The 13,541-nt window shown below is 39.2% G+C and overlaps 1 protein-coding gene across 1 annotated transcript; it reads right to left on the bottom strand.

The window, feature by feature from the left end:
- Positions 1-8,296: 8,296 nt before the first annotated feature.
- On the bottom strand, positions 8,297-13,064 carry LOC105272847 (uncharacterized). Its single transcript, XM_011315082.1, has 3 exons — positions 12,951-13,064; positions 8,812-9,285; positions 8,297-8,727 (listed from the first exon to the last, which is right to left on the bottom strand). The coding sequence occupies exons 2-3, from the start codon at positions 9,181-9,183 to the stop codon at positions 8,683-8,685; spliced, it is 417 nt and encodes a 138-aa protein (XP_011313384.1). The 5' UTR covers positions 9,184-9,285; positions 12,951-13,064; the 3' UTR covers positions 8,297-8,682.
- Positions 13,065-13,541: the final 477 nt, after the last annotated feature.

The raw sequence follows: 13,541 nt of genomic DNA on the forward strand, positions 1-13,541 counted from the left end.
AAAAATTGTTTTTGGTTTTTCAAGAATAGGATAGATGATAGCAAGCTTCGAATTAGATATCAACTAAGCCATTTCAAAAGTGTCAATCATTCGCGCTATCGGCTGGACTTGCTTGATTGGGATTGTTTAAAATCAAAAAAACATTTTCAAAAAATTCGCCATCTGGCAACTCTGTTCCTAACACCGGAAGCGATGACCCAGCAAATGTTTTTGATACCACTTGTGTTTACTCAAGATAAATAGTCTGATACGTGTTTCGGAACTGTGCAAATTCCTTCCTTATCGACCTCAGCCCACTACCAACCACCACCCACCACCACCCACCGCCACCCACGGGCCCCGCGACACTAGCGCCGCCTAGTGCCGAAATTTGAAACTCCCGTCATTCCCCCCACCCCTCCCATAACGCCAACACACGCCGCGATACTAGCGCCGCCTGGTGGCAGAAGATGGGAACATTCCCGGAGTCTACCCCATACTACTACTCATCAGAGATGCAGTTAAATCCTCAAATATTCTTCTTTTTTTGTGGCTTGGAACCTCCATTCCGGACTCTTTTATTCTCTTGAATAAGTCCATTGTGAAACGTAAAGTTTAGGCTAGATGTTTATTTAATTTCTTTCATAATTTTTCCTAGCGTTGATAATTTAGCGTGTAGTGTTTCCGGGGATCGAATGTCGGTTTAATGGCATTCGTGCCTTTTTGAAACTTTTATGTGAGGTCCAGTGGAGACACAGTGTGAAGTCAATTAGACAATAGATGGTTTGTTCGAGTACAGTGAGGAGGGGGAAAATGGTGAGGAAAAGAAGAAAGATTTGGAAGAGTTGATTAGTTTGTCCGTTTTGAGTTTTCCGAGAAAAGAGACCTGTTTTTAATCACAGCTCAATGTTTCCTTTAATTTAATGTACCAATTTGTTATTTTTATTGTCAAAGTCTGGAGTAGTTACTTTTGCATTTTTTTATTCACGACCACTATGGGGAATCCGGGATTAGTTAGTGGTACAATTTAAAATGTAAAAAAAGACGTGTGTTGTGCAACGTAGTGATCATTGTTTACGCTGAATGGACTTAGTGTTGATCGTGTTTGTAATTTGAGTAGTGTGCAAAATGATAGAAGATGTCGGGCTCAGGAGATGATGTCACAGCGACGCTGGCAAATTTGGATGTGGAAGGCGTCAAAGCAAAATTGCAAGTGTTGGGGCTTCCAACAGAAGGAACCAAAACAGAATTAATTCTGCGATGGAAAAGGGCAATAGAAGGCAAAAATATTCCAAAAGGCTCAACAAGACCAAAGATAACTGATAAAGAGGCAGGTGGCGCAGATGAAAAAGTGCCTGATGAAACAAAAGATAGAACTCAAAACAATCTCGAAGATATGTCATTAAAAGAATTGCATGAGAGTTTGCGCTTGCGCGGTCAGAAAACCGCCGGAAAGAAAGCCGTGTTATTGGAATGATTGAAAAAAACAATTTTAGCCGAAAAACTTGAGGATGATGAAACTGATAGTGAAGAAGATAGAGTAGACAGTGAAGAAGAATCAAGTGAAACTGACAGCGAGGAACGAACGAGCCGTATACTGGGAATTGAAAAAGGGAAAAATTGAAGCTAAAAAATATTATACACAGCCTACTGCTACGTTTCGGGATGTTGAAGATGCTATGGAAACCTTCAGCGCCGATGGTGCACAGAATGTACGCCATTGGTTGGCGCATTTGGAAGAAATGGCTGAAATGTGCAACTGAACAGAGTCATTGAAGAATTTAAGCAAAAAAGTTACTAAAAGGAACTGCGAAGTTATATGTGGGTTATGATTGTACATGATGAGAACATAGGAAAAAGTTAATCAAAACTTTTGAGAAGGAAATTGATTGCATGCAATTGCACGATCAATTACGAGCAATGAAAAAGAAAAATGAAAAGTCTTTCGAGGCATATGTGTACCGCGCCCTCGAAATAGCCAGTAATGGAGATATCGAGATAGTCATCAAGTACGTAATTAGCGGAATTCACGATGAGAAATTTAACAAAGAGACTACTTGGAATTGTACGAAATGCAGAAGAAAAATAGCAAAAGTGCTGTACAAAATAAGAGAGACAATAAGTCAAAGAAATTTGTGGATTTTGGATTTGCGGATTTTCAATTCAATGCAACAGACAAATGGATTTGCTTTAGTGGTATCAAGGAATAGTTTTTCGGTACCATTCCAAAATGAACCATAATCATTTGTTCGTCATAATATTTGAAACTTTTGATTTCAATACTGTAATGAACAATATGGTTGTTATTGATTTATATTTAAAAAATTTGTTTCCGTCAAGGGCGTACAAGTTACGTACAATGATTCGTGTGTAGTTTTACGTAGTTGGGAAAAAAATTGAAAATAGTCACAGACTCTTCTTTGTGAACTCTCATACTTGATAACAGTTTTTAATTTTTTTCAATCCGTAATAAAACATGTCTTCATTCTATTTTTGGAATATAATAGGGAACTTTTTTTCATAGTGACAGCTGGAATAACATGGGATTGTTCTCTTCGAATGTTTGTAGTTGATTGTAGTTTCGCAATTTTTGCAATCCGAATGTCCGCATGCGTTAAATCCATTTTTGACAAACAGCCATGAACTTTTTCATGGTGGACGCTTTAGTCATGTAGGATTCTTTTCTGCAATCGTTTGTAAGTGATTATAGTTTTTGACTATATGCAATTCGAATATAATTGAGCGTTCATTCGATTTTCGGAGTCGAATTCAAAAATTATTGCTGACCACAACTAAGGTAATAATCCGATGCCTGTCTGCAATAGTTTGCAGTTGTGTGTAGTATTTGTGAATTTTCAATTCAATGCAATAGATAAATGGACTTTCTTCAGTGGTATCAAGAAATTATTGTCCGGTACCATCCCAAAATGAACTATAATCATGTGTGCTTCTTCATAGTATCTCAATCTTTTCATTTCAATGCTAAAATCAACATAATGGTTGTCATGAATTTATATAAAAAGAATCAGTTTCCGTCAATGGCCTGGCGGAAAGGAGTTCCGTATAACGATTCGAGTCTAGTTTTACGTAGTTCGGAAAAAAAATTGAAAATATGGGCAGACTCTTCTGTGTGATCTTTCATAATTGATAGTAGTTTTTGAATTTTTTCAATCCGTACTCAAACATATGTACAATCTATTTTTGGAATATAGTAGGTAACTTTTTTTGATAGTGACAGCTGAAATGACATGAGATTCTTCTCTCCCAAAGTTTGTAGTTGATTGTAGTTTCGCAATTTATCCCATCCGAATTTGCGCATGCGTTTAATTTATTTTTGACAAGCAGCCATGAACTTTTTCATGGTGGACGCTTCAGTCATGTAGGATTCTTATATGCAATCCTTTCTAGGTGATTGTAGTTTTTGGCTTTATTCAATTCAAACCCAATTCAGCGTCCCATCGATTTTCGGAATCGAATACGAAAATGAGTATTTATTACAACCAATGTAATAATCCGATGCCTGTCTGCAATCGTTCGCAGTTGTGTCTAGTATTTTGTATTTCCAATGCAATGCAATAGATAAATGAATTTTCCTCAGTGGTATCAAGAAATAATTTTTCGGTATCATCCCAAAATGAACAATAATCATTTGTAGTTCTTCATAATATTCGAAACTTTTAATTTCAATACTAAAATGAACAATATGGTTATTGTGAATTTATATAAAAAAAATTTGTTTCTATCATTATAATGACAGTTGGAATGACATGGGCTTCCTACCTCTGAATGTTTGTAGTTGATTGTAGTTTCGCACTTTTCCCAATCCGAATTTCCGCATGCGTTCAATTTATTTTTGCCAAACCGCCATGAACTTTTTCATAGTGGACGCCCGCGTCATGTAGGATTCTTATTTGCAATCGTTTGTAGGTGATTGGAGTTTTTGACTGTATGCAATTCGAATACAATTGAGCGTTCAATGGATTTTCGGAGTCTAATTTGAAAATTATTGTTCACTACAACCAAGGTAATATTCTGCGCCAGCGTCCGAGCCCGCACATGTAGGGACTCATTTGGAACTACACGACGAACCTATATTAACGTTAACCTATATGTCACATACTTTATTTATTCGTGGGGCTCTTGAAAAATTTGTAACGTGACATTTCCCTAAGCGACCGGAAATGCCCATCACCTTCGCCCTTCCGCCCTCTGGCCTCCTCGCCGATACTCAACTTAACTAAAATCGGAACCTAAAAAGGTTGCCGGGCGCCAGCTAATTATCCGGATCGAGAAACCAGCAACTCGAAAACTTAAATCTAGATTAAAACCGAAAAACGTATCACTAACCCGTACTTATATCTAATTCAGCAAGGGGGTTGAGGGAGAGGTAACGGATCCCTGCGCTGCTCAGTATGCTGGGTTGTGGAGAGAGGGGTGGATTCGGGGAAAAGGGCGAAAATGTTCAAATAAATAGTCCCTCAAACTGCACTAACGTCCTCAAAATTAGCTAATTTTTATTAAATTAAACACGAACACTGATGTCGAGAATCTCCCAGTCGACCGCGGTCAACGGTATTCAATTCACCCGCCATGGCGGTGATAATTTCCAAAAAGAAGAAAAAAGTAACCCCATTTAAGTCCGCGAGACACCGGAGGGTGCTCGAGATTTCTCCGAAAATTCAGGACCCTGTAGATATAATTTATTATAAATTTCCCCATAGAAAATCTCCCCATAATTCCACGAGTCCTCTGGAGAGGCTCGGGATTTTCCCAAAAAGATTTAGGGCCCCATAGAAGGGCTAATAATAAATTTTTCCCATGGAGGGATTATAAAGTCTAACTCGACGTAATTCCTCGGGCCCTCGAGAGAGGTCCGGGATTAATCCGCAAAAAAAAAGAATTAAATTAGTTACGTGTGAGTTCTTAATATCACCGAGAAAATTCTCGGCGAGCCTGGAAGAGGCGTTATGTGAGAGCGGGAGAGAGATGGAAGATGATGTGCGAGAGAGATCGTACTACGCCCAACGATCACGGCACGCGTTAGAAAATTTTCCGACGTATAAAAACTCGCGATGCCTCATTGCCTCCACCGATCCGCATCGGATAAGCTCAACCAGTGAGGGGGGATATTCGCGAACATCTTCCCAAAATTGGGGAATTCCACCATTTAAGGGGATCGCGATATCTCCGTTTTAAAGAAACGGGATTTTCTCAGCACCGTTGTGGTGGAATTCACGCTCAACGTTGAGCGGAGCGGAGTGGGAGAAAACACTCGAAGCCTCGACGGCTGGGCACCCCTCAAGGTTACCCGAGTAAATTCCTCACGTTTCCACAGGGGGTTTTTGACGGTTTCCCCCGGGATTTTCAGACGTTTTCTTGCGCGATATGATCCTAAACCTCCACAGGGACGACCCTGTGGGATGACTGATCCTCCACACGCGATCAGCCATGGTTTTCGGATAAACCATGGCCGAGAAAACACTCGCGAACACCTCAACGGAGGAAAACGCTGTTCGATCCGTTGATCGAACAGGATTAATTCACTCGCGAACCGAAGTAAATATGCGATCTGCAGTAACCGGTGTTACTGGGATGAATTAAAGAAATTTTCTCACCTTTCCACGGGATGCATTTGATCTCCGGGATCCTCCCATTGTCTAATCGTCTCTGCTTCTCTTCTCTGGGGAAAAACGTCCTGTGGCTCGTGTGTCCAGGCGATAACTGCCAAAATATGGCGGAGCTCGTGTCTCGTCGGAACGTCAGTTCCGGTGGATTGAACGCGACGGCGCTACTTGTCCTGACGCGCTAATTTCTCCCCATTCAAATTTGAATGGGGGAATCGAATTTTTAATACTTAACCCAACTACCCTAACTATCGTGGCTGGTCTTTCCCGGTTGTTTCCCCCGGGGATTCGTGGACACTCTAACCCTAAATAACTTAACCTAAGACGGCGATTCGGGGAGGTGTCGGTCGTAACACCCCCACCGATCTTCCAACACTGACCCGTAAATAAAATTCCTCACGAATCCCTCTTTCAGGGGTGCTGGCACTCGCAGTCAGACGGTTCATCCCGGGAAGATTTCGCGAACGGAATAACCCCCAAGTCTACGTCGGATGATAATTTCATACTATCTCCCTTCGCGACGAGATTGAGGACCGCACGATTTCCCACCCTAATTACTAATCCCAAAATCCTAAACTTTTCTTAATAAATCTTTAATCTCCTGCTGATTCGGCAGGGAATAACCCTTGTAATTACCCCCCCCCCCCGTAAATTCCCCTAAAATTCTCTAATCTCCTGCTAATTCCGGAATTAGCAGGGAAAATCCTAAAAGTTTCAACCGCCTTAGCGTGGCCTCCGGGCTGTCCGGGAAAATCGCGAGACCGCAATTTTATAGTAGTGGTTATTCATTTTTAATTTTCTCCGCGGTGTTGGATGCGCGGGTTGGGCGCGGCTCTCTCTCTCTCTTAAAAAAAAACGATGCACGTCACAAATTTACCAATTTGAGGTCATCATTTTAATTGAGAATTAAGAGGTCCAACTATTAATTTTCTCGGATTGTTGGATACAAATGGGAACTTCTTTTCGGAAAATCCTTCGCTATTATTAGCGATATTAATATTGACCAATCAGATAGTCTCACGAAGTGGGTGGACCAATCACGGTGTTGGCCAGTTTTGTCACTCGTGGAGCATAGCCTTGTTTAACACTTCTCATTTGGACGTCTGGGCGCATGCAGCAAATTGCTAATTGGTGCTGCTTTTTAGGTTTTTTATTATTTTATCGTGTGGACCACAAAGGATTTGACTTGGAAGCTATTTTGAAGGACCTGTCCTGCTACTTTCCTGCGATTTTGTTTGGATAAAGACCGGAGTGCGGTGGACACGATATTTGAAATTGTCGAATTTGAATGAATTTTGTTAGATTAATTCCTAATTTCTGGACTTATTGTCCATGGCGACTAACGCCATTTTTGTATGTTCAAATTCTTGTAGTGTATCATAATCTCGTTCGATAAAAATATCTTAGTTGAGAAAAATCTAATCTTTCGCTTCATAGACTGTTTTTGGCGCTTTCTGAGTAAAATCTGTGGTTTTAGCTAAAACTATAATTTTGACTCCTGTCTCTCCTATCTAATTGAATCGTTCTATTGTCGCGGGAAATATCGATTTCCTTTTGTATCCTTGTTTCTCGCGGCAAAGATAGATTCCTTTTCCATTTAACCTTTGACTCAGTAATTTTGTTAGCTGTTTTATCGACCACTTATAAAGTTTTGACTTTACCATTTCTACTTATGTTGATTTATTGCTTCTTATTAGTATTTTATAAATTGACATGTGGTTAAGGGATTTGATTGTTCAAAATATGTGATTGTAATTTTGTGACTTAATTGTTCATGTTTTGTTGGCGAGAATACCCTGATCTTTTATCTATAGAGTAGGTCGGAGACTTTCAGACATTTTTTTTTGTTCTGTTGATTTCGATTTTATTAAATAATTTTGTTACCCGGCAATATTTGAATTTATTTGAAGCATAAATAATCCAGCCATTTCAAAGTCGTTTTTCTTTCGCGGAGAGCTAGGTACGTCACAGTATTTACAAAATGGTTCCCAAGTGTCCTTTAAAAATAGATTAGCTGCTTATTCATCAATTACAGACAAAAAAACGATACTACAATTTCCTATTGCTCAAAATCCACATAATATTTAATTTTCGTTCCATTAGTTCGGAATTAATTAATAGTTAGATACCAAATGACATTGAGTTATTATCTAGAATCGTTTATAATTGAAAGATCAAACGAGCCCGCCAAAGGCGAGTGAAGTTTGATCAAAATTATATGAAAAGTGTCGTTCGAAGATGATAATTATTGTAGTCATGCTTGTCATGCTTTATATCACAACGTTCAAAGCTAAAAATTTGAATTCTTTGGCGCTGGCCGCCATTTCATCCCTATGTGTCACTTACCACCACCTTTATATTGTTTTGGTGTAACGAATTTTTGAATTATCGTCATAATCCGAAGATGATAATGGGATGTTTTAATTTTTTTTTTTTTTTTTTTTTTTTGGGAATAATCGGGTTGGGAGAATTATCATCTTCGAACGAGACTTTTCATATAATTTTGATCAAACTTCGCCTGCCCTCGGCGGGCTCGCTTGATCTTTCACTTATATTGCAAGTCTCGTTCTCAATGATAATTATTATAGTTTTTTAAAGTCTGCGATAATTCCAGATAATGCATTTTTAGTGAATGACATTATATATTTTCAAGTCTAAATTTTTACAGCTGTTCCAGTACTTATAGAGCTAACTTATTTTTTACCCAAGATTGCACACGCAAATTGGTCATTGCGGGGCTGGATAGGCCTATTATACAACTTGGAAAACATTTCAGACGCGGTGGACCTTCCAGCAGTACGTCGAATAACGGTAATGTCAACGCCTCTTTGATGAGCAGCAGACACTGCAGCGTGCCTGGTGCTATAAGCAGAGAATGATTTAATATCAACTCCTGCTTTACCCAAAAGAGATTTGACCCAATGACCCAAAGTTTGTGCACATACTGTTGTAAATGGCTTTTTCGTTGTAATGAAGAGCTTTTTTAATTCTGGATTTCGTCATTCTTTGGTAATGTCCATATACTCTAAAATAGACGATACCACACATCATCCTGGTTTCTCTCTGAAGAAAGGTAAGATCAAGTCAGGCTGAAAAGATCCTGGACATGACGTTTTGAGAAGATCTGTAATTTTAATACTTATACTAGTATCAGAAACTGAAATATTGTCAATGTTTGCGCTGTTGTCAGAGCTAGCAATGTCATCACCTTTTCAGTGGCATCTTTCAGTTTTAAGCCCTTCAGAGGATATAATTTATTCAAATAATTCAGGACTGGTGTGACGTCCCAAGTTGTAGTGTATCTTAGCGTGGTCGGTTTTTGTTTATAAACACCTTTCATAAAACGTGTAATTAAACCATCCCTATTAGTGTTAGAGACCGAAATCAGAGAAATTGCCGACCGCGCTGTGTTCAGTGTACTATAACTAGCCCTCATGTGAAGTTGAAATGTCAAAAACGTAATAACTCCTGAAGAATTTGTGTCATGAATGTCTAGATTATTTTTATGCACATAGTCCCACCAGTGCTTAAGACTGCAATTATATTGCTTGAGAGTTGAGTTGGTGACGGAGTTGACCATGACATCTAAGGAGTCTTCCGGAACTCCTCTTCTTAAGAATGCCGACCGGACAATTTCCCTGCCACCAGGGAAAGGCGGGAGGCCAATGGGTGTATCTCGTCCCTGTAAGGAGATTTTAATAAACAGTTATCAGGCGAGAAAGTTATAGGTAATTCAGTGAGAAGAGATCGGAAAAGAGGATACCATGGGTGCGTTGCCCATAGTGGTACTACAAGTACACCTGTGGCTTCGTCATTTATAATTTTTCTCAATGTGCGGAGAATCATTGAAAATGGAGGGAACGCATAAAAGAACTCAGTGTTCCAGTTAACAGTGAAGGCGTCGACTGAATGAGCCTCAGGATACGGAAAACGAGAATAAAATTTTTTACATTTTTTATTAATTCTGGAGGCGAATAAATCTACTGAAAACCAACCGAAACGTTTTTCAATCATCAAACAATTTCCTGCTCTGATTTATCAATTCCAAATTTCCTTTTTTTCAGAATCGAAACGATAGCAGATCCATCGGAATCTGATGGATCTTCGTTTATATTTGGAGGAGATTCAGTCTCACGATTTGATGTACGATGAGAATAACTGTAATCCTCGGAGGGTTGAGCACTAAGAATCGGAGAATGAATCGGCTTGTTTTCTTCGTTTGATGCTTCAATCAACAACGAGCTTGATTCGATACGGGTTGATTCATTAGGATGAATAAAGGCAGGTGTGAATGGTATAGGATCAGAAAAATTTATGGGGTTCTCAACATTGCGTTCTGCTGATTTCTCCGCATTTTGCTGGATACTACTGTTGCTAGTGGAGTCTGCATTCAGATCTTGACAATTTAACTTAGCCGATACATTACTAAAAGCACTTAGTTTTGAATCGGGTGCACGTGGTGTTGAAGATTGTGATGATTCGTCGACGAATTCCCTGCTCATGTCCTGACCAGAATTGATCTCTTCTTCAGTGCTGTGTTCGTCCTCCGAACTCACGACAGGTTTGGGTGGATTACTTGAATACTTATTGGGGGCCAACATGTTGACTGTACCCTTTAATACTTTCAACTGCATTCGTATTACTTTGTCAAGTTTCAAATCTTTCTTTCTCATTGAAATGCGATGTTTCACATCCTTAAAGTATGCTTGTAAGAAGATGCCCCCTCGATGTCAGCTATTTCATATTGCATCTGAAGACAATTAAGTTTGGGCATGATGTGCGTCCACAAAACAAAGTGCATCGATAGTTTCACCAGTTTGTTCCAGAATTCTTCGCACATGTATTTATTGGATTTTTCTCTCGGAATTATATTTTTCAGGCTTTTCTCTGCCATTCGGTTCACGAACTTCTCGATTGGTCTCTTGTTATCATTTTTATCTTCCTCATCGGTATTCATAGAACTCAAATGGATGAGAGGGCTCTCTTCGCGATTCTTAGGAAGCCAATCCTTGAGACCCGTCTTCATGAATCTCAGTAATTTGTCTCGTGATGAACGGCCTGGAACTTTGTTATTATCCTCTTCGATTGTTTGTGAGAAGGCCACGGTCAGAACAGCGAGCAGAAGATCCTCAAATTCTTCAACATCAGTTTGCATTACCAGCAAAGCCAAGCAGCGTACAAAAAAATCGTGGATGTGGGGCTTATTTCTTGAGAAACATGACCAGTCGGTGACGAACTTAATTAAGTGGTAAATATCGAGACGTAAGACACATTGAATCTCCTTGCGAAGTCGATCCAGAAATTTCGGTGAAGCATTTCTCTACATAGCGTTGTAAGCTACACTCATTAAATGCCAACGAAACTGCATTTAACAATGCCAGAGAATAATCTGTTACGATCTCTCTCGGAGCTTTAGCACCTGATCGCAACCACTCGCATATTCAATAACACAATGTGTTTGCATCATGCTTGCCAGAAGCCGTTTGAAATAAGGGAAGAATTTTCCCTCGATAACCGGCCACTGCTTGGTAGATAGAAATTATTCTCTTAGAACCATCGGTTTCTAGGAACGGTTTCGCGATGGTTCCAGTTGCGTCAATGCTTATACTCCCAATTCTATCAGTACTCAAAAATATCTGATACATTGTTAATTGCTCCGGTAGCCAATACATTACGAATGGTGGATCGAATGCAACTTCTCGGATGTTGGAAGAAAATTCAACAGTGTGTGCTGCCTTGTGGAGTGAAATCATTGGATGATCTCCTGATTTCAATCCAAGCTCTTTTTCTAGAGTTTCTTGCGCTGCTTTACGAAGGACCTCCGCAGTGTAGAGATCAGCAGGTTGACAGTCACCAAACTCCATCCGCTCATTTGCGACTTCTCGTTGTCACAAGTATGCTGATTTACCTTTCAGCTCAGCACCAATTTTATTCCTCGTTTCACCTCGGAGGTGGCGTTTTCTCTTGTGTAAAACTCCTCGCGTATCCAATGTAGAAACGTGGAAATCAATGCCATTGTGATCTCGTTCAGCTGAACTATACAAATGTATTTCAGAACCACATTCAAAACATTTGCCTTTGATCGTTAAAAAAGTTTCACCAGGATTTCTGTCGACTTTAGCGTTCTTGAAAGCGAAAGGACACGGTAATCTGAGGTGTTCGAAAATACAATCATACATTTTATCACTGCAGCCCGCTTCTAGTACTTCATAAGTCCTCCCTTTATATTCTTTTAATTGTAGGCCTAGTTGACCCCATGTTTTCAACCTCAGATGAATACTCTCTCTCAGTTCTTGTAGATTCTGACAGTCTTTCTTTGGTGGTTTCATCGACCAGTTAACGTCATATTTCTTTGATTTTGTAGGCTTTTTGTTGCGAATTAGCATGGCATCTCCATGGAGCCGGAATGATAATCCTGTTTTGGGATTCTTATTGACAGCACCTCGATTTTGAGTTATATACTGATAAATATAATCTTTCGGTAATTTACCGTCCGTTGCCTCTGATGCAGCCTGCCACACTGTATCACTATATGGCAAGTATTTTCTATCACTAATGATGGTCCAGCCTTCAAGAATTTGATATAAAGCGTCACAGCTTAAAGCAGGTGCTTTCGGCATTTTTACGATCAGTAGGTAACACTAAATAGTACGATATTTACGCGTAACGAATAACTTTCAAGATAAGTGCTATCTTATGAACTATCTATGTACATATTTATATCCCTAAATCTACATTTTTTATTCCACAATGACTACATTTTATGGGAGTTGTGGTATGCGTCTATTAAATTGACAAATTCCATAAGCCAATGCTCTACTCATAATGATACCCCATGCTTGTCACTTTCTTCCCTGAAAGAAAAGTAAAATCATAAAAGTAGAATCAGAAATTCTACTATTATGTCGTTAAGATTGAAATGAAAAAATAAAAGTACTTGAAAGCGGAGAACAAGAAAAAACTCGAGATTCTGGAACAAAACGTTACATGAGTTTTTTTGAGGTTGCAGGAAAGCGTAATCGAATGCATCACTTGACATTCATGACCTGATGCAAGGTAATTGTACATTGCAACATGGTAAAACGATTTTTGATCATTTGTCACTTAATCACCAAATATTTTCGCTACAGAAGAAACTCATCCGATTTAACACTAGAATTATAGAAAGTTTCTTACGTTTATAAATGATTCCGATGGATTTACGGATGCTCGAAAAAAAATATCCTAAGTAGTTATTTTCGAAGAATAGTCAACAAAATGGCACCTGTATTTTAAGGAATAGAAAAATACAAAAATTATTCAAGTATTCAACCGACAATTGGAATGAAAGCGACTAAAAGTGCTTACTTCGGATGTTTTAACCTCAAATACAATGCGCTGACAAAATCCTCGGAGAGGGCGATAACAATGCGATCCTCTGTCAAATGTTACAGGTTTTATCAAATGCAGTCTCGGAATAAATTTTCGTCACAGTTGTTTGAAGAACAAACTCTTTCCCGTTGTTAGCTATTAAATTTTACTCTTGTGACTTATAGTGACGCGTAATGGCGGCTGGAGATAGGTTTCCGGAAAAGCCCAATGCTCGCTTATACACGACTTTTTCCGACACCAGTACAGCCATCTGCTGGTCCGTTCTGTGAACCAAAATCCTGCAGTTCGAGCGCGAAACACAAATTTGGCCATGATTTAACTATAATTAATAGTGTCAACGATTTTTCACTTACTTTCTAGATCCAGTATTATCGATTCAGTAGTGAACTTTCCACAACCAGTTCTGTGTAATGAATAACAAAAGAGATCTTTTTTTTTCCAGATCATGTTTCACTTATTACCTACTCAGAACTGGAGCCAGTCATTCTAAAGTACAAATCTGAATTCCATTCTACATACTATGAAATTGCGACGTAATTGTCGAAAGTTCACGGAACCCTTCGTCCA

Source organism: Fopius arisanus, unplaced genomic scaffold, assembly GCF_000806365.1.
Source record: "Fopius arisanus strain USDA-PBARC FA_bdor unplaced genomic scaffold, ASM80636v1 scaffold00331, whole genome shotgun sequence".
NCBI lineage: Eukaryota > Metazoa > Arthropoda > Insecta > Hymenoptera > Braconidae > Fopius > Fopius arisanus.

Excerpts from the sequence above, each read along its gene's own strand:
- LOC105272847 (XM_011315082.1), bottom strand. The coding sequence starts at position 9,183 with ATGGTCAACTCCGTCACCAACTCAACTCTCAAGCAATATAATTGCAGT. Across the intron at positions 8,728-8,811 it reads TGAAAGATGCCACTGAAAAG|ATCTTCTCAAAACGTCATGT; the intron begins GTGATGACATTG and ends TTAAAATTACAG.